The 24,265-nt window shown below is 38.2% G+C and overlaps 1 protein-coding gene across 2 annotated transcripts; it reads left to right on the top strand.

The window, feature by feature from the left end:
- Positions 1-4: 4 nt before the first annotated feature.
- On the top strand, positions 5-20,931 carry LOC101854630 (ELMO domain-containing protein 2). Of its 2 annotated transcripts, none has more exons than XM_005095266.3 (8): positions 5-104; positions 4,758-4,913; positions 6,692-6,818; positions 7,805-7,934; positions 9,323-9,456; positions 11,771-11,839; positions 12,999-13,132; positions 13,973-20,931. In XM_005095266.3, coding segments are annotated over exons 1-8 (912 nt in total). In that variant the 5' UTR covers positions 5-103; the 3' UTR covers positions 14,134-20,931. The 2 variants fall into 2 exon arrangements, with proteins under 2 accessions (XP_005095323.1, XP_005095322.1); XM_005095265.3 differs by having other exon boundaries at positions 98-455.
- The last annotated feature ends 3,334 nt before the right edge of the window (positions 20,932-24,265 follow it).

The following is a 24,265-nucleotide window of genomic DNA, read 5'->3' as shown; positions in this document are numbered from 1 at the left end:
GGTCGAGTTCATTTCCTTTGTGGTGTGACATCAGCTTGGTTGGTTTCACTTTTGACAAAGCAATCGAACTAAGATTGACTTGGGTGGTCCTCAAATAGTCACCAGTATGTAATCAGATTAATGTACTGACCAATTGAACATGATCGAGAAAAATTAAGAATGTTTTGTAGAATTCTCTCAGTGGGAATTCAGAACATGTTTGATTTGAAGTATGATAATCAATGTTTATGAACATCGCGATAACACGTCATTCCCGACAAGTCATACTTTAGGCCTACGTAGGCTTCACAGAGTTTGACCCCGAGAAATGTGGGCGATCCCATGTCTTGGGATTATTGACTGTTGATCGGTGATCAAATCACTTCCTGCTTGTGTTCGATAATCTTGGGGAAAGGGAAAGACTTTCTTCACTTCCAGGTCCTACGGAGTAGGGTCTACTAGAGTTTTGTTTTCAAGTTAGTCTTTTTTGTCCGCTGTACTTTAGATTATAAAGATTCTGCTTATTATAATTTGCGAAATTTGAGCAAGAAATCTCTAGATTCTAGATCTAGAAGTCTAGGCCTTTGTCTGTCACTGTGATTATCATTCCGATCCTGGTCTGCCTGCCAAGTCAGTACACAGTTCAGTACTTTAACTTAAAACTCTATTTTATTATTCAGTTGATCATAATACCTGTAGTTGTAGGTTAGTAGTAGCAGTAGTTCATTATTTGCCCAGATAACAGTGCTAATAGTAGGCCCGGTGATCTTGTAGTTCCGTTCGTTCGTTAAAGTCCACGATCCATTTGTTTACATCCAGAGAAGAAATCCAGAAGTCTTGAAGTAAGACCAATTAAAGACTGTCCTGAAAATGCCTTGTTGAGCTGTAATTTGGCGTTGGTCAGTTTTTCTCTTACTGATACTGTTTTCACTACAGTACAGTACAGTACTCAGAAATAGTGCCAGCAGGTTGCCTTATAAATTTAATAATTAATGTAAATTGAACATAGGGGCCTAATAAAATATAGTCTAGATTTAGCTTTGTTTTTTGCGGAACTCTATTGTAACCCCTGCTTAATTTCACTTTTCGGAGTCTGTCCAAGTCCAATTAAACTTCTCATGTAGGCTACATAGTAGGCCTATTATTAAATATTTTAATACTAGAGCAGGCTACCTTGGCCTTTGCTTAGAGTTAACAAAAAATGCTCTTCATCAAAGATGCCCTAACTGCAAAAATGATTTTGGCATTCTTGACATAGGGCTGGATTTGCAAGATTTCGTCTTTAATATAGATTTCTAATGGAAGAGGTTAGCAGTACTTAATGACGGCTCTTAAGTACGGCTAGACTGCTTGGCTAGCCATACTTAAGTACGGCTAGACAGTTGGGTTAGCCGTACTTATATGATGGCTAGTCTGACAAAAAAAATTAGGCCTACTGAATTGTAAATACATTTTTAGGTTGCAGTATCTAAAGTATTTGTATTTGAGACGAAACCAGGTGCCTTACTGACAGTGCATGTATTTTAACCCTGAATAATTACTAATGAGACTTGTTTTCTGATGTTTATAGGCCCTAAGATAAGTACGGCTAGACTGACTGGATGGGGGGTGGTAGTAGAATCTGCTGGAAGTAGAGTCTGTAGTGTGAGTTAAAGCCACATCAAGTGATGTCATGTAGGATTCCATCCCTCCCCCCCCCCCCCCCAAATCCCCTAGGTTCTAGTAGGCATATGTTTTTTGTGGGTTTTTTAGAAATACGACTGATCTAATACTTCTCAATCTTTATTAGATTTGATAGCAGATCAGAATATTAACAATTTTATATGGTACCCATTAGTGGTAAATTATATTGGCACGAAACTGTGGAATCAGGCACATCATCAAAGTTTTAGCATATGGAGTTATTAGTATTATCTACAAGCTTGTTCATTTATCTTGCTTTTCCTGAAAAAAAATTCAAAGCAAAGAAAGGCGTCATTGGAAACCGCCTTATCCTTTTAGTGCCTTTGATTAACGTCTTTCTGTAACATACACAAAAATGTGCTTTAAAATGGTCTAAAAGGGGTTTAACTTTTTTAAAAATTGGATAAAAATTGCCCATTGGGCAGAAAAGTTTAATTTTTAATTCGATTTCATTAAATAGAGTCTGGTCGATCGCTTGATTTCCCCTCGATACACAAATAGATTATACACCAGATGATGACCAAAGCTTTAAGTAAGGGAACTGTCAATGAGTTGTGACAGTGGATGAGATTTCTTCTTCTTCTTTGGTTTACCAGTAGTTGGACGTATCTTTTCTGACCTTTTTATGCATATAAAACAGTTTCTTCATTCAGCCTGCCTGTGTTGTTTTGGTTCCAAGCCAGGTTTCTATGTCCTGTTCCTATCTACCGTTAGGTCTTCCCTTTCCTGATCTCTTGTCTTCAACCTTTGCTTCCAGAATATGTTTCTCGAGTGATTCATGTGTTTATCCGAAGTAGTTCGATTTCATCACATTCTGGAGGGGTATTGATGTTTCTGCCAGTATTTTTCTCATTTTGAATTTTTTCAACCTGAATTTTGTATGTCCAGGATATTCTCTGAGTACTTTGATAACGTTTCATTCCGAAAGCTGTAATATTTTTAAAAAATCTTGTTCACTGATGATTCATGCTTCACATCCATAATTTTTGTGGAACTTGGATTCAATGAAGTCGTCGGGCCTGGCCTTCAATTTCGTTGAATCCGAGTGTGCGTTATAGCAAATATAAGGTTTTAGTATGGATAATTATTGGCGCCGAGCAAGTATTAATAATGTGTTCGATTTTCTCAATTAAAAGTTGTTTGGTTTCAAATGAGAGGCATTTTTTTATTTCTTTAATACAGAAGAAATGCTGGAAAATTCCAGAAAAATACATTGAACTCTACAAAGCACACTGTACAAAAGGGCCGATTTGTTCAAATGCACACCTGTGTCATCTATCATATATAACGTATTGCTTGCTGAACAAGTTTTGTTGCTGTGTAGAGCCTGGCATACAGCAACACTTGATTACCCTGTCCAGCGAACAATTCATTACGTAGATATATGTCAAGACGAGCTTATCATTGTAAAACTGATCAGTAGCCAGGAAAAGAAAAAACGTTTGTGACATATCTCAACTGAACTTCCACTCCCAGACTGCTAGTGCTCCCTCCCCCCCAATCCCTCAGACACACATACACACAGTCACTCATGTTCCGGCTGCCCATCCAACCCGACATACGCTATGACATGTATGAGTGTTAATTGCGCATGTATTTGGTATGGAAGTAGGCTGCTGAATGGTTGCAAGAGGCAGTTTACACTGCTGGCGGCTTCTTTGAATCTGAGCTTGCTCTTTTATGTGTTCGTTGAATCCGAGTTATATCGTAGTGATTTTTATGAATTAAAAAAACTCCGACTCAATTAGTTGAATTTGAGTTTTTGTTGAATCCGAGTTAGTTGAAACCAAGTGTCCTCTGTATTGCAGTGAGGAATATGATACGTCTCTTTTAATTTTAATGATGCAATTGCAATTCTCCGTTTCATATCTGGGGCTGCTTTCCCATTAGCCTCAACCCTGGCTCCATGATATCATTTTCTTTGCATTTTTGTCTTTGTCCATGATTTTGGCCCTCTTTACATAAGCCTATATTGTGTAATCCTTTTTGGTCACTGTGTTTTTTGACAAGATTTTATTAAATAATCAAGTCCTGTTGGTGTTGTGGCAAGGAGTGCAGTATCATTTATGTAAGACTCTTAAATTTAAATATATTCCTTGTAGAATTGACATGTCATATTCATCCTTTCTCGAGCGATGTTGTATTTTGTGCGCTATTCACTCTTTTTGCTCAAGAGATGTTGATAGTATGCATCCTTATCTTTTATACCTTTTGTAACAGGAAACCATTTTAATGTTCTGCAATCAACTTACTACTGCACCTTAGTTAGGCATAGATTCTTAAACATGTGAAACAGAGCAAATGTAATATCTCCTCTCTTTATAAGTTGTGTCACATATTTTACAGCTATTTCATCATCATTGCCTTTCTCACCCTGCACCAGGGTATAGGCCATGGACAAACACTTTCAATCTTTGTCTATTCTGGGCTAGCCTCATGATGTTATTCTACATCTTCCCTCTTTTCTGTACATCAATTTCTGTGATTCTTTTCCAATAATCTCCAGGTTCCTTGCGGTCTTCCCCTTGATCTCTTACCCTGTGGATTCCAATCCAACACTTTCTTTGTTATGCTGCTGCCTGACTTCCTTAGAGTATGTCCAATCCATCGCCACCACCTTCTTCCTACCTTATCTCTGACTGGGATCTGTCTTGTTTTCTTACAGCTATACTATTTACTCTTTATAATATAAATTGACTGAGTTTGTTTGTTTGTTGTTGTTGTTGTTTTTTGTTTTTTTTGGGGGGGGTGTTTGCTTTCTCTTTTTCTTATACCACTGAGCATAGTGTCCTGCTTTTGACATAGCCTTTCTATATCTGACCGCATATGTACAAAAGCACCATCCTCAAAGCAAACTTACTTTTAATGTCTTTTTCCATGTTGATGAAAAAAAGGTAAAAATATAACATTATTTGAAAAAATTTGTTTAGAAAAGACGAAGAGCTTTTATTTTCTAAGTGCACTGCCCTAATAAAATCACAGCCAGAGTGTAGCATTTTATTTTATTTAAAGTAAATTTTGTATGATGATTTTCTTTCAATTTTGTTTTCTCTTCCAGTTTATTACCAACTGTATATCAATCTTTAATTTTTCAGTGCTTACAGACTGGCTTCATGAATGGTGGACCAAATTATACTTTGTGCTACTCAGACCAATGTTGAAGTGGCTTTTGAGGCACGTTACTGGAAAATGTGAACTTTTGAGAATCACCTATGAAGAGTCAGACAGAGTATCACGAACCAAGCGCATTGGTAGGTTATATCATTTTCATCTATTTTGCTTTCTATTCTGTATTAATATTAATATATTTTACCCCTTTTTGTGTGTTGCAGTGGAATCCGGCACTCATCCATTTTTGGGCATATGGAGTTATTGGTATAATCTTAGCCTTTTGATTTGCCTTGCCTTTAGTAAAAGAATTACCTCTCTTTCTTATCTTGAATACAAGTCGAGTTATTTGTATGTAGTATAGGGTTTCACGGCGCCCGCAACTGCTAAGGTCATATGAGCGCGCGTCGAGTTATTAACGTATAAAGGAAGTTGGATTCGCCTTGTAGCAGAGATAAAATTATAAGCAAGAAAATGGTTTCCAAAGATTGAGAGACCTTGGAAACTGCAAATTTATATTTTTGTATCTTTGATCAACGTTTTTTCCATAAAATCCTCACGAAAATGTGTTTTTAAATGGACATGAACTATGTTGAGCCAAAAGGCAAAAGTTCAATAAAAGTTGCCCAGTTGGCTGGAAAAATGTCATTTTCTTCAATTTCATTATTTTGATGAGCACCTGATTTGACCAAGCTGCCTCTCATATTAATTTCAATATTTTTATTTTTTTTATTATTTTTTTTTTTGTAAGTCCTTCATTTTTAGCCCCTTACTCTTCCATTGGTCTCTGCTCACATTTAACAGTTTTTCTTTTAGGTAGCGGCATAAAGATCATGGTAAAGAAAAAAAGCTTTGGGTACGCTTTTATTAGGTGTAGAATCATCGTTTGACTGCTATTAGTGCATGCTTTTCTTGCTGATGTTCTTTTGTTTTAGTATGGTTTTATGTCGCTCGCAACTGCATAAGGTCATAATAATATGAGCGCCAAGAGGTGGATGTCAACAGAGATGTCCAAAGCTTACTCTGCACACCTCTCTAGCCTCAACAGCACAAAGTCTGCTTTGACTATCAACGCACCCCGGAAATATCAGTTCACATGAGAGTTACAAACATACAAAAGAAGTAGAGGAAAAATGGCAATAGTAAGGATGAGGAAAGAAAAAGCTGCTGCTCCCTCTGTGTTGTTTCTGCACTGTATGAGCATGACATTGGTAAATCAGCCAGTTTATAATTCTAGTGTGCATAAGAACACATTGATATCCCCCCCCCCCCTTTTTGGGAATGGCATAAAGACAACTTCAGTCAGTAGCACTGCCATTGTGCTGATATTCAGATGTTTTTATATAAAATTTATTCTTTTAATGATCCTCTTTTTGAAACACATTATTTTGGAGACCGACTGTACTGTAACACATTTAGAAAAAAAAGCAGCATTTTTTTGGTCTCAGAAATGGGTTGTATAATATATTGTATTCTACATTGTTGCATTTAGCTTCTTAATTCATCATAATTTATATGCTGTGACATGTGTAATGCACACTTAAGTCCTCTATCATTGCGGGGTCGTGGGAATGGGTACCCAGCCATAGACAGGGAAAGATCTTGTCAGTATGTTAGTGTTTTAGTGCTTATAAATGGACGCTTGCACTGTATGCTTCCCAGGAAGTTGAGTTTGTTTCAGAATGCTCTCAGGTCTGCTGGGGTAATAGTACAGATTGTGAAGTGCATAGAGCTTGCTGTTGAGCGGGGATTTGGGCTATACAAATGCTATCTATTATTATTATTATTATTATTATTATTATTATTATTATTTGCTATTCATTCTTTATTGTGATATAACAATGTTTTTGTTTTAACTTATTATACGTGTTCTTAAAAGTAATGGCTAATACTGTTCACTTGATATTTTCTTTTCTTGAAGAATCATCCCTGAACTACTCAAGCAGTGTTGATGTACGGAGATGTGCGACTGACAGCGACTATGACATATCAGAGTCTGTGTCAAATCTGATGAAGTTGAAAGATGTTGTACCCGAAGTACACACTCAGTATGTTTCTCAGAATATCTCTGTGAAGGTCTAGTCCCATCAGCGTTTATTGTTCTTCTGTTTTCTAAGCAGTTATCAATTACTGTATACTCTCCTGAATTTGATGTCATACTCCCTGGTGCTGTTATACTGATGAATGGTTGGAGGGTGCTTCTTAGGTCCTTCTACTTTCCTGTTTCTTCTTTACTTGTCTTTTCTGTCTCTGTCCATTATTGTGCCAACACACTTCTATTTACTGAACTACAAACACTAATAGCACTTTGTGTTATGGTAGAGTGAAATTGTATGAGTTTATGGTATTTTAAATCAACACTTGTTTTTCAATTTTAAAAAGAAGGGGCGGTCTACTCACATACTTTCATTATCAGTGATGGAAAGGTGTAAGATTCCTGATAATGGGTTGTTTAATTTAGATTTGGTTCAATGTTTAGCCATCAATATAACGGATATCAAACTGATGTACAAATGATTATTTTATAATTATGCTTATTTTTCACAAATGTAGAGCTAATGTGTTATTATTTATGTTGAAAAGGGTAGGGGGGAAATATTTTGGATAATGTTTGCCTTATGCTTGTGGAGCATATTATTATATTGAACTAAACCGAAGACAGTAGTTTGATTTTATATAAATGTATGATATGTTGTCTGCATCTCTTCATTTCTTCCATTAGGGAAGATCAGGGCTCAAGAGAACAGAGAGATAACCAGCAAGGACACATTGAAAATGTGTGTCTAGGTTTGGGGGTGGGAGGTACAGTCCAGCATGGATAAATCTAACACTTCAGAGATTGACAAATATTTTCAGCACATATATAATTCCATAATTCAGGTAAACCAATAAAGTGAAGAATTTAAAAGTTATTAGTTGAGGAATCGCAAATTTTACGAGCTATCTGGGTTTTTAGTTTTCCATGTTCATTTTATATGTGCCCGGCTGTATTTTGTTTTTACTCTTAACCTGATTTTTTCTTACATCTTGTCAGATTTGAACCAACTCTAAAAGACAGCCTACTTCGCATCCGAGCATACAATAAAATTTTGAAGGAGGCCGAGGCTCTACGTACCACCAAATATGACGCAGAAAATAAAGCACATGAGAAGCAGCTTACTGAGGTGTGTTTGGTATTTGCATCATGAACTTAAGTATGCCTTTAGTCACATATTTTGTCTTGGAAAGACGTATAGATAAGGTCTTACAACTTCATTGAGTATGTGCTAAGTAGATGCTGAAGTAGTGGATTGGATAATGAGACAGACAACACCGGGACGACGCGGTGGCATACAGTGGACCTTTTCCAGTCAGTTGGAAGACTAGAACTTTGCCGACGACTTGGCACTTCTTTCTCACAGTCGAGCCCAGATGCAACAGAAAACAGATCGCCTCAGGATATTCTCCCGTAGTGTTGGACTCCATATTCACACGGATAAAACGAAAGCTCAACGAATGAATGCAGCTGACGTTCCTATCACACTGCAAGGGGCACCATTAGCGGATGTTGAATCCTTCACCTACCTGGGAAGTGTCATCAACAAGGGAGGGGGAATAGACGAAGACATCAAGGTCAGAATCCAAAAGGCAAGAGCAGCATTCATCATTCTCAGGAATATATGGATGTCTAAGGAACTGGGATTGAACACCAAGCTGAGGATCTTTAAAACAAACGTGAAGACTGTTCTACTGTATGGTTCAGAGACATGGAGGCTCTCTGCATCAGCAGCAAGGAAACTGCAGAGCTTCGTAAATGGATGCCTACGAAGGATAGTGGGGATCAAGCTGTACGATCGAGTCACTAATACTCAACTGTGGGAAAGAACAAGCCAAAGGCCTGTAGAGGAAAACATACAGGTGAAAAAATGGAAATGGATTGGACACACCCTGAGGAGACCCCCGACAAACATCATCAGGCAGGCTTTAACGTGGAACCCACAAGGAAAACGTAAAAAGGGAAGACCAAAGATTACATGGAGGCGAGCGCTACAAGCGGAAATTGAAAAAGGTGGGACATCATGGAAACAGATAGAAAAGGATGCTCAGGACAGGCTTCGCTGGAGTAATGCTGTTGATGGCCTGTGCTCCACTGGGAGTTAAAAAAGGCGAGAGAGAGAGATGCTGAAGTGCATGGTTTGAGCTTAAAACATTGAACATAAAAAAGTTGTTACACTTTCCTATACGAATATTCTCACATTCTTGCACCTAGTGGTGCTCGCCCAAAAGTTTTGGACAAAAGTAAAGTATGTATAGCTCCCACACATACCGTAGGGCATCACAACGAGCAATTCTTGTTCCTGAAAGACATGACTGCTTGCCTCTCCATGACATACCTGGTGACCACGGATGTGGCACATTTCATTAGGTCAAGTAGCATAAAATTGGGGCTGTACTTCAATTTTACCAGTTTCTCCACCCTATCTGATTTTAAAGTTTAAATAGGGACAGGCAGAGTCATGGTAGGCCTACTATTTCTTAAGGAATATAATAGAGTTCCTTGGTTTTGTTACAGCTGTGGAGCCTATACAAAAGTGATGTGCCATTGCCTCAACGTGTTGGACCACACTGGCAGGAGTTGGGTTTTCAAGGTCATGACCCAAAGACAGACTTCCGTGGGATGGGCATGCTGGGACTACAACAGCTGACGTAAGTGTTTGAAATGAAATAATTAAACATTGCTTGTGTAGCCTCTGCTACTATTAACATCATTACTACAGTATTTGAAATACTTTTTACTTGTCTTTCTAAAAGGGTCATAATATATTTTTCTCAAAATGTCTTTCCATTTTTTTTCTGCTGTAGACAATGTCATGGTTAGCTTTATATGAGTTTGTTTTCTTTTTTTTTCCTAATTATTACACTTCGAAACTGTCTTTAAACTTTTATAATTAAAGAAAAAAGCTAAAACAAAAATTGTAAGCAGAACATTAGATAACAATAGTTTGATGGGAAAAAAAATTGTAAGCAGAATGGCTTTTGGCAATGTGTAACACCTGATATGTGTGTATATATTATATGGAAGATGGGTACATTATTCTTACCAGTGACCTGTTGTGTAAAAATATTTATGTGGATTGTGAAAATATTGTTTAGGTTCATGCAACAGGTGGGTCATGGATATGCTCGTAGAGTCTTTCTGCCACAGATATAGCATATATTAATTCTTCGCTTTTAAGGACAAGCGGGCTAACCCAGATTTCGGGGGTTTCCAGAAATCTTGACCTACATGAAAAATGGGCATTGCCCTTCCTTATAGGAGAAGTTTGGTTTCATTGGTGTGTATATTTGTTTGGTTATAGAAAAGAACTCCTTGTCTTTTAAAGAAACTGAACAAGGGGCAAAAACTTAACCTTCGATTTTCTCAAAACAGCATTTTTCGGGATAGCCCCCTGTGCTTAAAAGTGACCTCCAATTATGTGTGCATACTGCAGTTGACTACGGATGAGTTGATATGTCACCAGGGGAGTGAAACAAGATCTACTCATCTAAAGTTCGACTTAACTGTCGAGACCACAAAATCAAGGGACAGAACAAAATCTTTGCCATTCCTCCTATTTTAATGTTAGAACTGCAGTAGTAGTAAAAATGGTGGTGCAGGAGCAATATCAATCACTGCATGCCCTTGCATGTGTGTGTGTGAGAGAGAGAGAGATGCTAGCATCTACTGATTACGAAATTAACAATACGCCAACTAACATGACATGTTCAGACCACGTTGTTTTTCCAAATAATGGTAAAACTATGGCATTTTGCCATTTTCTTTATTCGTACATTGCACAATGCATGTTTTAAACACACTTTAAATCATTAAAATCCCTTGAAAAGTGAAGGTTATCACTGAAAGTACGATTTACAAAGGGATGTATGAGACATAGCCTTTAAAGAGTAAAAATACCAGCTGAAACAGGAATTCAGAAAGTGCGTGTTACAGCTGAGAGGACGTTTTCAGCTGAGAACGTTATACCGGGGTTTTATTGTATCACCCATTGTCATGTGACATGCTCTGCCCTTCGGCCTTGAGGGGTCAGGAAACAACAACTGACGTGGTTTTTCGTTGCATCATGTCGTCACACACACCTGCTGCTCGCAAATTCATCACCCTTTCATTGAGTTACATAGTACGTGTACTATGCAGGCCTATTAGGCCTTGATTGGCTCTACATGATTGTATTTTTATGTTATGTATCACTCATGTAAAAACTGCTGTAAAATGAACAATTTGCCCATACACACGCACAAAAATTACTTCAGCCATTGCATACTTGTAGTTGTAGCTGGGGGTAAGAAAGCTCTTAATAATAATAATAATAAATAGCATTTGTATAGGGCATTTCCCCGCTCAACAGCAGGCTCTATGCGCTTTACACTATATTATTACCCCAGCAGACCATAGAACACTCAGAAACATTCTCAGCTTCCCGGGAAGCATACAGTGCAAGCAGCTGATTAAGCGCTCAAACACTAACAAACTGACAAGATCTTTCACTGTCTATAGCCGGATACCCATTCCCACCTGGGTGAAGTGAGGAAAATTCGTGTAAAGTGCCTTTCCCAAGGACACAACGTCGGGTCCCTGACAGGATTCGAACCCACGACCTTACGGTTGCGAGTCCGAGAGCCTAACCACTAGGCCACCGACGCCACTCTTCAACTCAAGCGTATTTACGTTTGTGTTGAACCCAGCATAAACGTTTGATTTTAACAAATGTAAAGAAGGAGATGTACTGGGATCTGAGAAAAAAGATCGACTTAACTGAAAATCAGCTCAAGTGGATTTAACACCAAATGGAGTGGTCTGTATTTGTTGTGTATTTGATTACATACAAGAAACAAATTCATGTTTTCCTCTTTATTAGAATGGGAAAGGCCTACATTTCTGATTGGAAAAAAAAAATTGTTTCTCTCCTTACCACTGACCCCTCATAGAATATTGACACTTTTTACTGTTCTTTCCCCCCAGGTTTTTTGCCGTCAATTACCCTGAGTCAGCAGTTCGAGTCTTTTCACAGTCACATCATCCTCAATATGGGTAATCTTTTATATGCCTCTATATTTGTGATTAATCTGCCCTGTTGTTTTGTTTAGATTTGTGCTCACTGTAAATATTTTTTTTTTAAGCTCCGTCTGAACATGACACGGTTTTTGTGTATACAGTTGAACCTATTCTAATTCTAATGGCCACCTGTATATGACAATCACCTACGAAAATGGCCACTTCGCATTTCCTCTCTTGTGTATTTTTTCTACATTATAATGACACCATAAGACGGCCTCCATTCTAAGACGGCTTCTTTTCTTGACAATGGGTGGCTGTCTTATGCAGTTTCGACTGTGTTTTTGTACTGCTGTCATACTTCATCGCTTTGACTCAGCTCCTTTGTTTACTCGAAAAGAAATGTACAAAAACCTAAGGACTACCAGAGTGTGAGTGTGGAAAGGGAAGTTACAATGGTCTGTGTGAGGACCTGTTTTACTTAGTACGAATACAGTCGAACCTGCTGTAACGACCAACTTTCTAACACAATTACTTGTACGAACGATAACTTCCGACTTCTCCCTCCCCCCCCCTCCTCCCAGTTTTAAATAAGCCTCACCTCTTTGAATTTATTCAAAATTTATTTTTCTTTAACCCTACCTTTCTGTACAGCTTTTTTTAAAGAGCAACAGTAAGTATTAAGTTTGATAGATTAGAAGATAGCAATTATTAGATAAGCTGTAGTCGATCTGTCAGTTGATGAATGGCTTGATGGAGCGGGCAACGGATATTTCAAAGGGAGATAAATTAGGGGTAACCTCGAAAAGATGTAAACAACATCCATTGCTAAATGACAAACTAGTCCCCGTATGCCTGCACTTGGTTATTTGTTTGTTCGCACTGTTGAATTTGAACTTTTTAATGATAAAATAGAACTGTCAATGTGGAATCTAATTTTCCTAATGTTTACATTTTTAAACTTTTGTTTGCTTATATTTTTGCTGGCGCTTGCTTACGTTTACTTAATTGTTGAATTTGAACTTTATATAATATGTTGAATTGATTTTGAAAATTTGATATGATTTGGAAGTTTCTTTGTTGCATTTGAACTGTTTTCTTTATTTTGATTGGGAAAAGGTGTAGTGTATTTATGCATTGATAATATCTTGACTATAACATTTTTTTACCCCAACCTTTTGACTTTTTCCATCAGGTTTTCATTTGCCATTGTGGCAATAAATATCACTGGCATGGGCTTTGAACTATTGAGAAAACGAAAGTTACGACCTCATTTTTACAGCAGTGAGAAAGCAGAACCTGATTTGACAGACTTTCACCATGTTTACTGTAAGTAAATCACATATGTGTGTTGCCATTTTTTGACTGAATCACATTATTTTACTTTTGCTTTTAAATTTGCATGGCAGAGTATCAGAACTTCTCAAATAATTACAAAATTTGAAAGTCTTGTATGCATATTGTGCACTTCAAAGATTCCCAGACAGTTTGAAGTTTAAAGAGCAGCCAAGCCTTCTTAGGCATTCAGTCATGGCCAAATTCATATGATCTATCTGACTGTTATGTCACTCCATGCACGGTTGCCAACTGTCCTAAATTTCCAGAGACTGTTCAATTCCACTGTGATCGTAACCTTATCACATACACCACACGGAACCTGTCCGTCTTTGTCTAATGTTGTCTGTTGTTTACTGAATTGGATGTCATTATAATGTTGGGTGTCCCTGATTGGGTTTTTAAAAATTTGCCATCCTGCTCTCTGTGGCCACTCTGCTTCTTTGCCTTCTCTCTGTCTTTTCTATGAGAGTATCTTGCTCGTTCCCTGCAGTAAATGGCCATTATTGTGACAATCTTCTTCTCTTTTCTTGATTCAGGCAACTTTTTTCTTGTTAATGACCACTGGTGAAGACAAGATCTGACTCTCCTTGATAAAAAAATTTACTATTGTCAAACATGCTCGAATGACCACCTGTCCAAGATAGCCACCAGTACGACCACTTCCCACTCTCTCCCCCCCCCCACCCCACCCCCGCTTCCTCCGTATGTTTCTTTTTCCATATTACAATGACACTGTCCCAAAACATCCGCCTGTGCAAGACAGTCTCTTTTCCCCTAGATAATGGGTGGCCATCTTGACCAATTTCTACTGTATTTTGTTTCCTCTTTTAGGTTACTTACTCCATGATTTCACACAGTTCTGGTTGTCGGAGAAGCCCAAAGACATCATGGAGTTCAGCCGTCTCCACAACAAATTTCTCAAGCAAGTCAAGCAGAAGCTGAAAAGTGACAGCCCAACACTGAGGGCAGCTTTTCAAGAAGATTCGTCCTAAAATACCGTTGTGAAACAGAGCATGCAAGAGCATTTAAGATGTGTGGCTCTGTCATGTTTCCAGAAAGTATGTTAAGTTTGGTGAAGTAGTACTATACCATTTTAATCTGAAAGTGGTTTTGTTAGAATCATGTTTATCGAAATGAAATCTCCTTTGGATCTTGCCTTTTATGAAAATTCCTCTCAATGCCTTCTTCCGATGCCTGTGAATATGACTGACAAAATAATTTTTTCTTGAAGTTTGAAGTGATCACCAAGAGAAAGTTCTCACATGAATAAGCTTTCTCTTCTTTACTGGGTGTAGCTTTTCATCTTTGGCCACATTCGTAAAATAAAATGTTTATCCTGAATATTTTCACCATGCCCATAATTCAGTTCAGTTTTGAGTAGAAAAAAGCTCCAGGACTAAACAATGGCCTTTTTATAGGGAAAGAAAAGAGGTAGGACTGAATGGCATCTGTGATGTAATGGTTAGTCTCTTCACTATTATATACTGAGGTATGAGTTTGATTCCCAATCTGGAAAAATAATTTTATCATGTATTTTGGTCTATCTGCTGGAATACTGAAGTCTACCCAACACAGGTTGACTCTGAATCTGAATAATGAGTTTGAACAGTCTGTCTTCTAAGTGATATTTTTTGTGTGGATGGGCCAGAAAACTTTTAGAATCAATCAGAGATTCTTCTGACAAATGCTGTTATGTTCGCAGTATAGTCGAACGAGCAATCTGTGTTTTATTGTATTCTGGACTGGAGGTTAGAGCTTGTAAATATGATTGCCTTTCTTTCTTATTTTTGGTTATGGTTACATAGATTGGAGTGATGACTATGTTGTGGTATATTCGAATGTATCTGTCGGGTTAATAGCTTTCTTCAGGTGGCGGGTGGTTGGTGGGTGCTCTGGTGTGGTTTGTTCCTTCTTTCCTTTCAAACTTTTAATGTCCTGATCTCTCCTCCTTTTTTGTGTTTGTCATTCTCTCATAACACCTCAGCATTTATATGACCTTATTGTGGTGCAAGTGCCATAAAACTCTTACAAGAACTAACTTTCCTCGGGTGCTAGAGTTCTGGTATGAGGAAGACATTTTGCTGCCTCTAGTGCTGCTACTCAGTAGAGTAACGAAAGGAATCGTACTTTTTTCTGATTGTATAGAGAATTTATAGGAATTAGAACTTACAGTATTTATAAATAAATGCTTCCTTGAAAAAAGCATAGCTCCATTTATTCTTGTTTGTACTGCTCCAAATATGTCCGTTCAGGTAGTGATCAAACATGTTGTTTGCATATGTGGCCCGTTTTGTGACTCAGTCTTCATATTCTGCTGAAATCTAGGTTATAGTGAAATGCTGTGTACACTCATAGTGTCAGAGTCTGTGGTGTAGTGGAAAGATGTCTCACCGTCGCACGTGCAAGATCTGAATTCGATTCCTGTATAGGGAACATTTTAATCGAATATCTCGGTCTTCCTGATGGTACTTTGCATCCTTCTTAGCCTGGGTTGACTCTGACAAGCATGGTGGAAGCCTGCCACCCGAATGATGGAAGTTGTACATTTTTCACACTTGTCATTTGATATCATTTTTATGAAACTTCCATTCATATAATAATTAAAAAATTGTTGACGTTTGCACTAGATCAGTTCTAAGTGTTTTGTCGAATGTCCTTTCTAACGTTGATTTTGAAACAATTTTTTTTTTAAACTTCACACAATACCACAGGGCCGGTTCTGCTTATTGTTGTACTTCTTCTCTTTGCTGTTTGTCAGTAAGTAGGTCAAGTAAGCTCAAACTACTAGACCAGTGTTTGTCAACCTTTTTAAAGCCTGCGCCAACTTTTGCCAACTTTAAGAGGCAAAAAGTTTTCCTACCTCCCACCTACATGTCTTTCCAAATCAGGCATTTTACAAAACCCTTGACAATCCAGAGAATCTCCACCACCCACCAAAGTGACCAAATCACCTGCTAATGGATGATACTGCACGGGTTGGCAAACACAGAACTAGACTATCCTGGTTGTGGTTGACGCTCTTGCCAGATTGGGTACTTTTCTCAGGTACTGCACAAGAAATAACTTCGGTCTTTCCATTCAGGACAGGAGGGGAGTGACAGGGCAGGGCGGGGGATTCTGCAGTCCAGTTCACAAAGTATATTGCATGTACCGTATTCTTTGTTGAAATTTCTTATGCCCTCCCCGTAATTTTCTGCACACTAACTCCTACTTTGAAATAAGTAGGAGTTTATTTTTCGAGGTGGTCCGAGAATGTGTCATTCCCCTCCATGTTTGTCTACTGTCTCGAATTACTTCCAGATTTACCGCTGTGATAAAGCTAACCACTTATGATGAGTCTGCTTTTGTTCCTTCATTACCGGTATCCCCACTCATTTGAACCGGCACGTGATGCAGTTTCTGCTTTTTTCTGTATGTGTGTATGTGTTTGCGAGATTTTCATGCAGGGAAGAATTCTCAATTGTTTCAGTCATAGCTCTATGTTTTATGTCATTTAAAAAATTATCTTGTTTTTTGCCTTTCTGGCTAATTCTAGTAATTGTGCTATTTATTAAACTTGATCATTCTTTTTTTTTGTCTGCTGTGTGGCAAGCTCAGTGCACATTAGCCTTCTCTGTGGGTGGTTAGCAGGTGCTCTGGTGTGGTTTGCTCCTTCTTTCCTATAAAAAATCTATCGTTTCTATCTCCCCTTCTTTCCTATAAAAAATCTATCGTTTCTATCTCCCCTCCTTCTTTTTTGTGTTTGTTACTCTTTTGTAACACCTCTAATCTTCGAACTTATATGGCCTTATTGTGTTGCAAGTGCCGTAAAACTCTTACTAAAACTAGCCTTCTGTGTGTCTCTCAGATCTAGCTGAACTGGTCATTCATCAACAGGATTTCATTTTAGTCTCAACTTCTGAATACTGATTGACTAGCTGAAAGTTTTGTATCCAAAGGAAATTCAGGTGTTCTGCGATCGAAATCTGCCAGGTGATTTATGTAAAGAGACAGTTGCATATGTTGAGTTTTGCGATACTAAAAGCTGCAGGAAACATTTTAATATAGTATTTTCCTTTCAATCTTTTCTTTACCATTTTTCAAATGCGTAAGGATGGTTGGCGGAATGCCTAAGGATGGTTGGCGGGCACTTTTTTGTTTTGCTTAGTGATCTCTGTTGTCACTAAACAAAACAGAACAAACTTTACTTGAACATTCAGTTCCTGTAAACATCAGCTGTTTGGGAATTTTTTTAAAGAAGTAGTGTAAACATTTGCGAAATATTTTAGAACCCTCATGGTTTTCCACTAGTTAGGTAGGCCTACTGTAAAACTGAGTATGACTTTTGCTTTGCTATAATTTTGATTTTTGTTTTTTACATAGATTTCTGCTGGATTTGCTTTTCTTGGAAACTCCAGTATTGTATCTCTAATGGGAAACTTGATTGCATGCGGTAAAATTGATTGTTTGTGAGTAATTTAGCATGGTCTATTTTTCCTACCCCTTTTTATTGTTACTGTTTTCATAAGCTGTGCCCGATGAATTGTAGCTATTGTTCTGCCAATCACTATGTGGTGAACCTAGTCATTATTGGAATCAAAACTGCGTGTGTCTCTTATTTTGGCTAGATGTGTTCACCATACAGGATTAACTTGTGAAAGTGTCTTCTCGTGTGTAGATCAGTGTTTGTCAACCTTTTTGTAGCCAGTTCCCTTTTTTGTCACTTTTCAGGGGCTGCAATTTTCATACCACCACCTATAGTATATTTGCAAGCAGGCCATGAAATAACACCCATCACTACCAGGGAGATCTCCTCTGCCCACCTACATTACCAAATCACTCATCAGTGGATGATACTGCTCAGGTTGGCAGGCACTGATGTAAACTTACTCACCTTTGCATAATTTACCATAATATCAATAATTCCGCTTCTTGCTGGTGACAATTCCGGTGAAGAATATTCCACAGAATGGGCTGTAATGTCAGTGAAGTTCTGAAGTGAATAGCAGAAAGAGGTTCCTATCAGTCATTATGAAATATTGGTGTGAAAGGAAGTGCAGCTGATTTTAATTCTTTTTAAAAATTTTTATGCCAACTATATATGGAAAGCAGCACAAGTTGTTTCCCCTTCTTTACTGCTCCTCTGCTTCTTCTGTCTGCTGTTTTACTTTATCTCAGGAAAATTTGAAGGTCGGTTTTTTTTAATGTGCTCGTCTTCTAGTCAGACTTGAGGTTTGACACTTAATAATAATTGAGCCTCTGTTGCTCCTTTTCATTCTGCTCCTAGAGGCGTGCGATGAGGCGATCTTGTAAGTAATACTTTTAGGGGCTGTCTGTGGTCTGTTGAGAAAGGACTGTTGGCCTCTGTTCTTCTGCTTGAAAGACAAGTTCCCCAGCTCTTTATTCAGCCTTGGAATTATAATGGTTTTTTTGTGATAGTAATTTAAAATGAGATTTGCATATTGTGCTGTTTATTGTTGGGCGAGTCATCAATGTATGTCCTTATTTTGCTTCGACTACAGATAGTGGAGAAGTACAAAAATGTTTTTCATCTCCTCCTGAGATTGGTTTAGAAGAATAGATTGGAATACCTTTGCTTTCCATGCTTGTTTTTTATAAATCAAAATTTGGGGATTTTGATATTATATTTGAAATTTGGCACTCCCCGCATAGTGTGTCTTAGCTTGCTGTCTTGAAGTTGTGATATTTCCTGTGCTCCTTGCTACTACAGTGGCACAAACTGAAATCTGTAGAACTATTGGATTTCATTTGGTTTATTAACAACAGTGTTTTCGGTTTTGAGAGATTGCTCTTATAGCGAGGAAAAAAATCAGGGATTCCATTCTCTTTCAGTTCATCTGCCGTTTTCGGATAAATCGTGTTTGTTTTAAGCAGACTACTGTATTGTGATAGTCAGTAGAAAATGATTCAAGATTTATCCTGAAAGTAAGCTGTGTATGCTGGCTGTGTTCTTTTCCCTTAGAGCGAATGATCACAAATGAGTTGTGTCTTTGTTAGAGCAGCTGGTATGTATTACGGGAGGACAAGCCTGGCTCTAGATGCTGAAAGGGCATTCTTAAGACTGGGTTATTTGTAGAGGTTTTGCAGCTTTTTGCCATATATCAGAATAGATGTCTGATAAGAGGTCCTGCCCCCTGAGTAATTTTTCTGTACCAGTAAGGTTGTTGTACCCATACCGCACCACCAAGGAGCAGGGATGATGTATCTCTTCTAAAACACGTTATTCGGGTGTATGTGTTGTGAATATTAAGACCTGCCTTAATTTTCACCTCTCCGTAGCGGTCACATTTACTAATGGTCACTGTACCTTGACACCCTTGTATTTTTCCTATATTTTCTACCTGTCCATGGCAGTCCCTGTTCAATGCAACCACTGTAAGTCATTTACTCGTCAGGTCACCTTAAAAACTGCTCATAGCAGTCATTTGCTACAGAAATTTTGTGCCTACCCATATGCCATTCTTAGACTGAGTGTCTGAAGTCAGTCAGTGCAAAGAAACTCTCGATAGATACCTATGTTTATGGAATTAAATAGAACAATAAAATTAAGATTTCCATTTATCAAAACTCAGACCCTGTCCATGGTAACCACTTGTCTTTTGTGGTCACTTTTCCCTGTGATCTTGGGTAACTGTTATGGGCAGTTTCGACTGTAATTCAACGCCTGTCATGACTGAGGGTATTTTTGTTAGTTCTAGCCTTTATTGGCAATACCTCACTCTTTTCTTTGAAAGACAAGTTTTCCTGTTTAAACACTGGAAGCTTTAGAAATGCCTTCTTGTATTATCCCTTCTTTAACTTTAACCTTTCTCGAGTCCAATTAGGGTAAGGGAGAATACTGAGTGTTTTGTTTATTTCTGTCTTCTACAACTGGTGACTGAATACTTAGATTCCGTCCCTTGAAAGTGTGGATGGTTTGTGAGATTTAACCAGAATGCATGCCATGAGATGTAGATCTAGTTCTCGTGGATTGTTAAAGATCATTGTCAGTAAAGATTTTTTGGGGTTGTTTTTTTTATTTTTTATTACATGAATTTGAGATGCGACAGTACAAGATGTTGAAAAAACCGAACCCCACAGCTAACAAAACTCTTTAGTGCAAACACGAGTATTCCAAGTTCACAACACGGAGTCCCTTATTATATATCTTTATGCCTCTATACTATAAGTGTTCTCTTTCCATGTTATGTTATTGTTTTTTTTTAAATTCTAAATGAGAGACTGCTTTCTCAACATGAAAAACAAAAATGATTAGTGAGTTGAGTGCATGGTCAGTGTGCACAGCTCCTTTGACGGAACATTATTAATTTAGTATGGGTTGGAGAAAATTCATTTCACAGATAATGATAATAATTCACAATTGTGTTAATTATTGCTTTCCTTCATATTCACATCTTTTTTGTTTTTTTAAATATTTTAAAAGTGAATTCTGTCCCAGTGTTTGCAGCTGTAGCTAGTATTAACAAGGTTTATAACTCCTTTTCCACCTTGGATGTTAAAGGTCGTCATCATCATTTTCATTGTTGTTCATTGTTATTATTAGTTGTATTTTTTTTTCTTTAATTTATTTAGTTATTATTTTTTAAATATTTTTTAAAATCGTGGTCATTTGTAGACCAGCAAATTTTATTGATAAGAGAAAATGAATATTATAACAGCTTTCTCAAAAGTTGTCCTTCGATCAAGTATGCTATTGACTGTAACTTCTGTCAAAGTAAGTATAACTTCACTTATATCACATTGGACTTGTCAGTTTGGCACTGGTGCAATAAAATATTTTGAAAGTACAATCTTCAGTTGTGGATTTGGGGGTTTGTTGTTTGTTTTTGTGTGTGTTTTTTTTTTTTTTGGGGGGGGGGGTTATTGGCTTTTTTTTTAGGGAGGGGGGGAGTTGTGGGTCGCTCTGCTGATATGTTTGTTTTTTTATGCTGGGGAAAAGCAGTTTACTTATTTTCCTGAAAGGTACTTCATTTCACAAGGTTCCTATCCATTTGAAACTCCCTCTCCCTCTCTCTCTCTCTCTCTCTCTCTCTCTCTCTCTCTCTCTCTCTCTCTCTCTCTCTCTCTCTCTCTCTCTCTCCCTCCCTCCCTCCCTCCCTCCCTCCCTCCCTCTCTCTCTCTCTCTCTCTCTCTCTCTCCCCCGTTGACGTCTCTGATTATGTAGCTCATTCGAGTCATGTAAACTTAATCAGTTATATATACAACTAAAATATTTATATATACCAATTAAATATATATATACATGTATTGCTCTTACTATTTAGCACGAGAAATGTCTGACTTAATTGACACTTTTCACTAAGGGCTTTTAACTCTTTTTCTTTAGTCTAGCAAATTAACTTCCAAGGAGTCCTTGCTTCCGTTTTCTGTTGTTATCTATTCAGAAAAGAAATTAGAGGTGCATTTCACTACAGATAAAATAAAGTGGCGTTCTTATGACGAATTTAGAATACTAATATTCGGATTTTGTGAAGTGGATCCTTGTGAAGAAACCATACTATCTGAATGAAGGCCATTTGAGCATTGAACAAGTACAGTGATTGTTCAATAAGAATAAGAACTTAATTTACGTGCAAGGGCAGGTGTCTTTGTACCTTAATTTTGGTCTCTTTCCCTGGGCAAGTTCTCCATTGAGAAGTTGCCTCTGAATCCGGTTGTCGTCCATTCTCTTCACATGGCCCAGCCATTTACTCAGGATAGTTGTCATGCTCTGGAGGTTTGCCCGTGCCAACATTTCAACATTTGTAACCTTGTCACACCCCGAAATGTTTAAGATCTTGCGGCAGCATCTGAGGTGGAAAATGTCGAGGCGCTTTTTTTTGCCTGCTGTACAAGGTCCATGTTTCTGATCCATAAAGGAGTGTGCTGAGGACACATGCTTCGTAAATCTTGGTCTTTGTTTTGATGATTAATCTTTTTTGTTTTCCCATGCTCGTTTTGTCAGCTTACCAAAAGTTGTTGCGGCTTTCCCTATCCTGATTTTAATCTCCTAATCAAGTGATTTACTATTTTGTAGAGCTGATGGTAGACCCCAGGTAACAGAACTTGTCCACTGTCTCAAGTTCCTTGGCGTTCAGCCATATATGGCTCTGCTCTGCACCTTCTTAGGTAAGGATGACTGTTTTCTTAACACTGATGACCAAGCAAAGACCTTGCATGCTGTTGATAGGCTGTCTATCGTTGTTTGTAGGGTTGATTCACTGTTAGCAACAAGAGCAGTATCATCGGCGAAGAGAAGGTCTCGTGCTGTTGTTTTGTTGATCTTTGTCTTGGCCTTGAGTCGAGCAAGATTGAAGAGCGACCCATCAGTCTTCCGGTGGAGGAAGACATCCCCTGGTGACTCTTTAAATGCATGTTTCAGTAAGACAGCGAAATAAGTGCTAAAAATGGTTGGTGCTAAGACACAACCTTGCTTTACTCCGTTATTGATGTTGAAGCCGTTTGATGTTGAACCGTCAAACTGAATGGTGGCCTTCATATCTCCCCGAATGAGAAGTCTTCTCAGATAAGGGCAAAAAATCTAGGTCACGTAGGATCCCTTGGTGGCCCTAAAATCGATACGAGTAAACTTCGGTCGCCACCCGGGCAAAATTTTAAATACTCTAGTCATTGTAAAAACTTGTAGAGTACCATTGAAATCGAACTGTGACTGCCTGAAGGCAAGGGGCTCTACGAAGTAGGAAAAAACGATCTTAATAATATATTTAAAAATCATTTGCTCTGTATGTTGAAGAGCCAGCAGCTGACTATCTTTGAATTCTAGTTGGGAGAACGCAAGAAAGACATTTGTGCTGGAGGGTTGAGATTCGCATCACTCTCTTTTTTTTCTGAAACAGTTCTTGAGAACCAAGTGTTGGGTTGCATACGTATAAAGGAGGGATGTTGTTGTTGTTTTTTGTTGTTGTTGTTTTTTTTAAGGTTGGGGGGGGGGGGGTCTATCTAAAATAAATGAAGTTGGATATCTGGTAGGTCTTACTTCTTTCATATCTTTGCTTCTGTTTATGTCTTTCGTTTTCCTCAGCATTAAATGACCGTTGTTGCCTCAATGTGCTGCTCGTTACTCAAATTAAACGAAAACAGAATAAAACTGATTGAGTACCGCACTAGCTAATTAAACCAAAATGTGGAATACCATTCGCTCAGGGAAACGCGACACATTTATTGTTTTCATTGATGGAGCTCTTTTTCAACGACTCATAGACTGAATTGTGGGTCGGTCTGCTATTACCAACGTTCAACGCACTGTCACGAAATTCTGGTGTCTTTCAACGATTTTGATTATTTTATTATGAATTTGAAAGTAGAGTAGGAAACTTTTAGTCAAAGTTCTCTTCCAAAAGGCTTGTTGGGGAAACTACGCCTATGTTTTCTGTGCATTGGGAAGGCTGTCTTCGCTTGTTGTAACACCTCTTATCTTCGGCACTTATATATGACCTTATTGTATTGCAAGTGCCGTAAAACTCACTGAAACTAAAACTAAAACTAAAAGGCTCTCGCTTTCTCACTGCCATGTTGTCATTGTCATTCTCTCTCTCTCTCTCTCTCTCTCTCTCTCTCTCTCTCTCTCTCTCTCTCTCTCTCTCTCTCTCTCTCTATCTCTGAGAGAGAGAGAGAGAGAGAGAAAGACAGGACAGAGTTTTTGTTTAAGTAAGTTTTTTTTAACAGTGCTCAAAACTGCATAAGGTCATGTGAGCCCGCGGGACACATTAAACATTTTTCAGTTGGTACATAGGAAATTTTGAATTTTCTCCGGGTGGCAGCAGAAACCTACTCCTATCGCTTTTGGACCCCCAAGGGATCTTAAACGGGCGCAACTTGCACACGAGACCTCCGAGATTTTACGCCTTCGTCCGAGAAGGCTAGGCATAGATCTTTCCTACCATCAGATCAGGGGTGTGGCTGAAAGACAGCAAAAAAAGGAGCAAGGGAGTAGCAGTAAAAAGGCTGCAGAAAGAGTCAGGAACCCAGAGGAGGGGTCAAAGGAGGTGAAGGGATGGGAACAGAAAGTGGAGTCGAAAGCAGACGACAGAATATTGCTAGAGAGCAGGAAAGGAGAGAAAAAAGAAAATTTTAGAGTAGAATAATTACTGTCGCTATCTGGATTCAAACCCGGGACCTATTGAA

Source organism: Aplysia californica, unplaced genomic scaffold, assembly GCF_000002075.1.
Source record: "Aplysia californica isolate F4 #8 unplaced genomic scaffold, AplCal3.0 scaffold00099, whole genome shotgun sequence".
Classification (NCBI taxonomy): domain Eukaryota; kingdom Metazoa; phylum Mollusca; class Gastropoda; order Aplysiida; family Aplysiidae; genus Aplysia; species Aplysia californica.
This window is presented reverse-complemented; position numbering and strand designations above follow the sequence as displayed.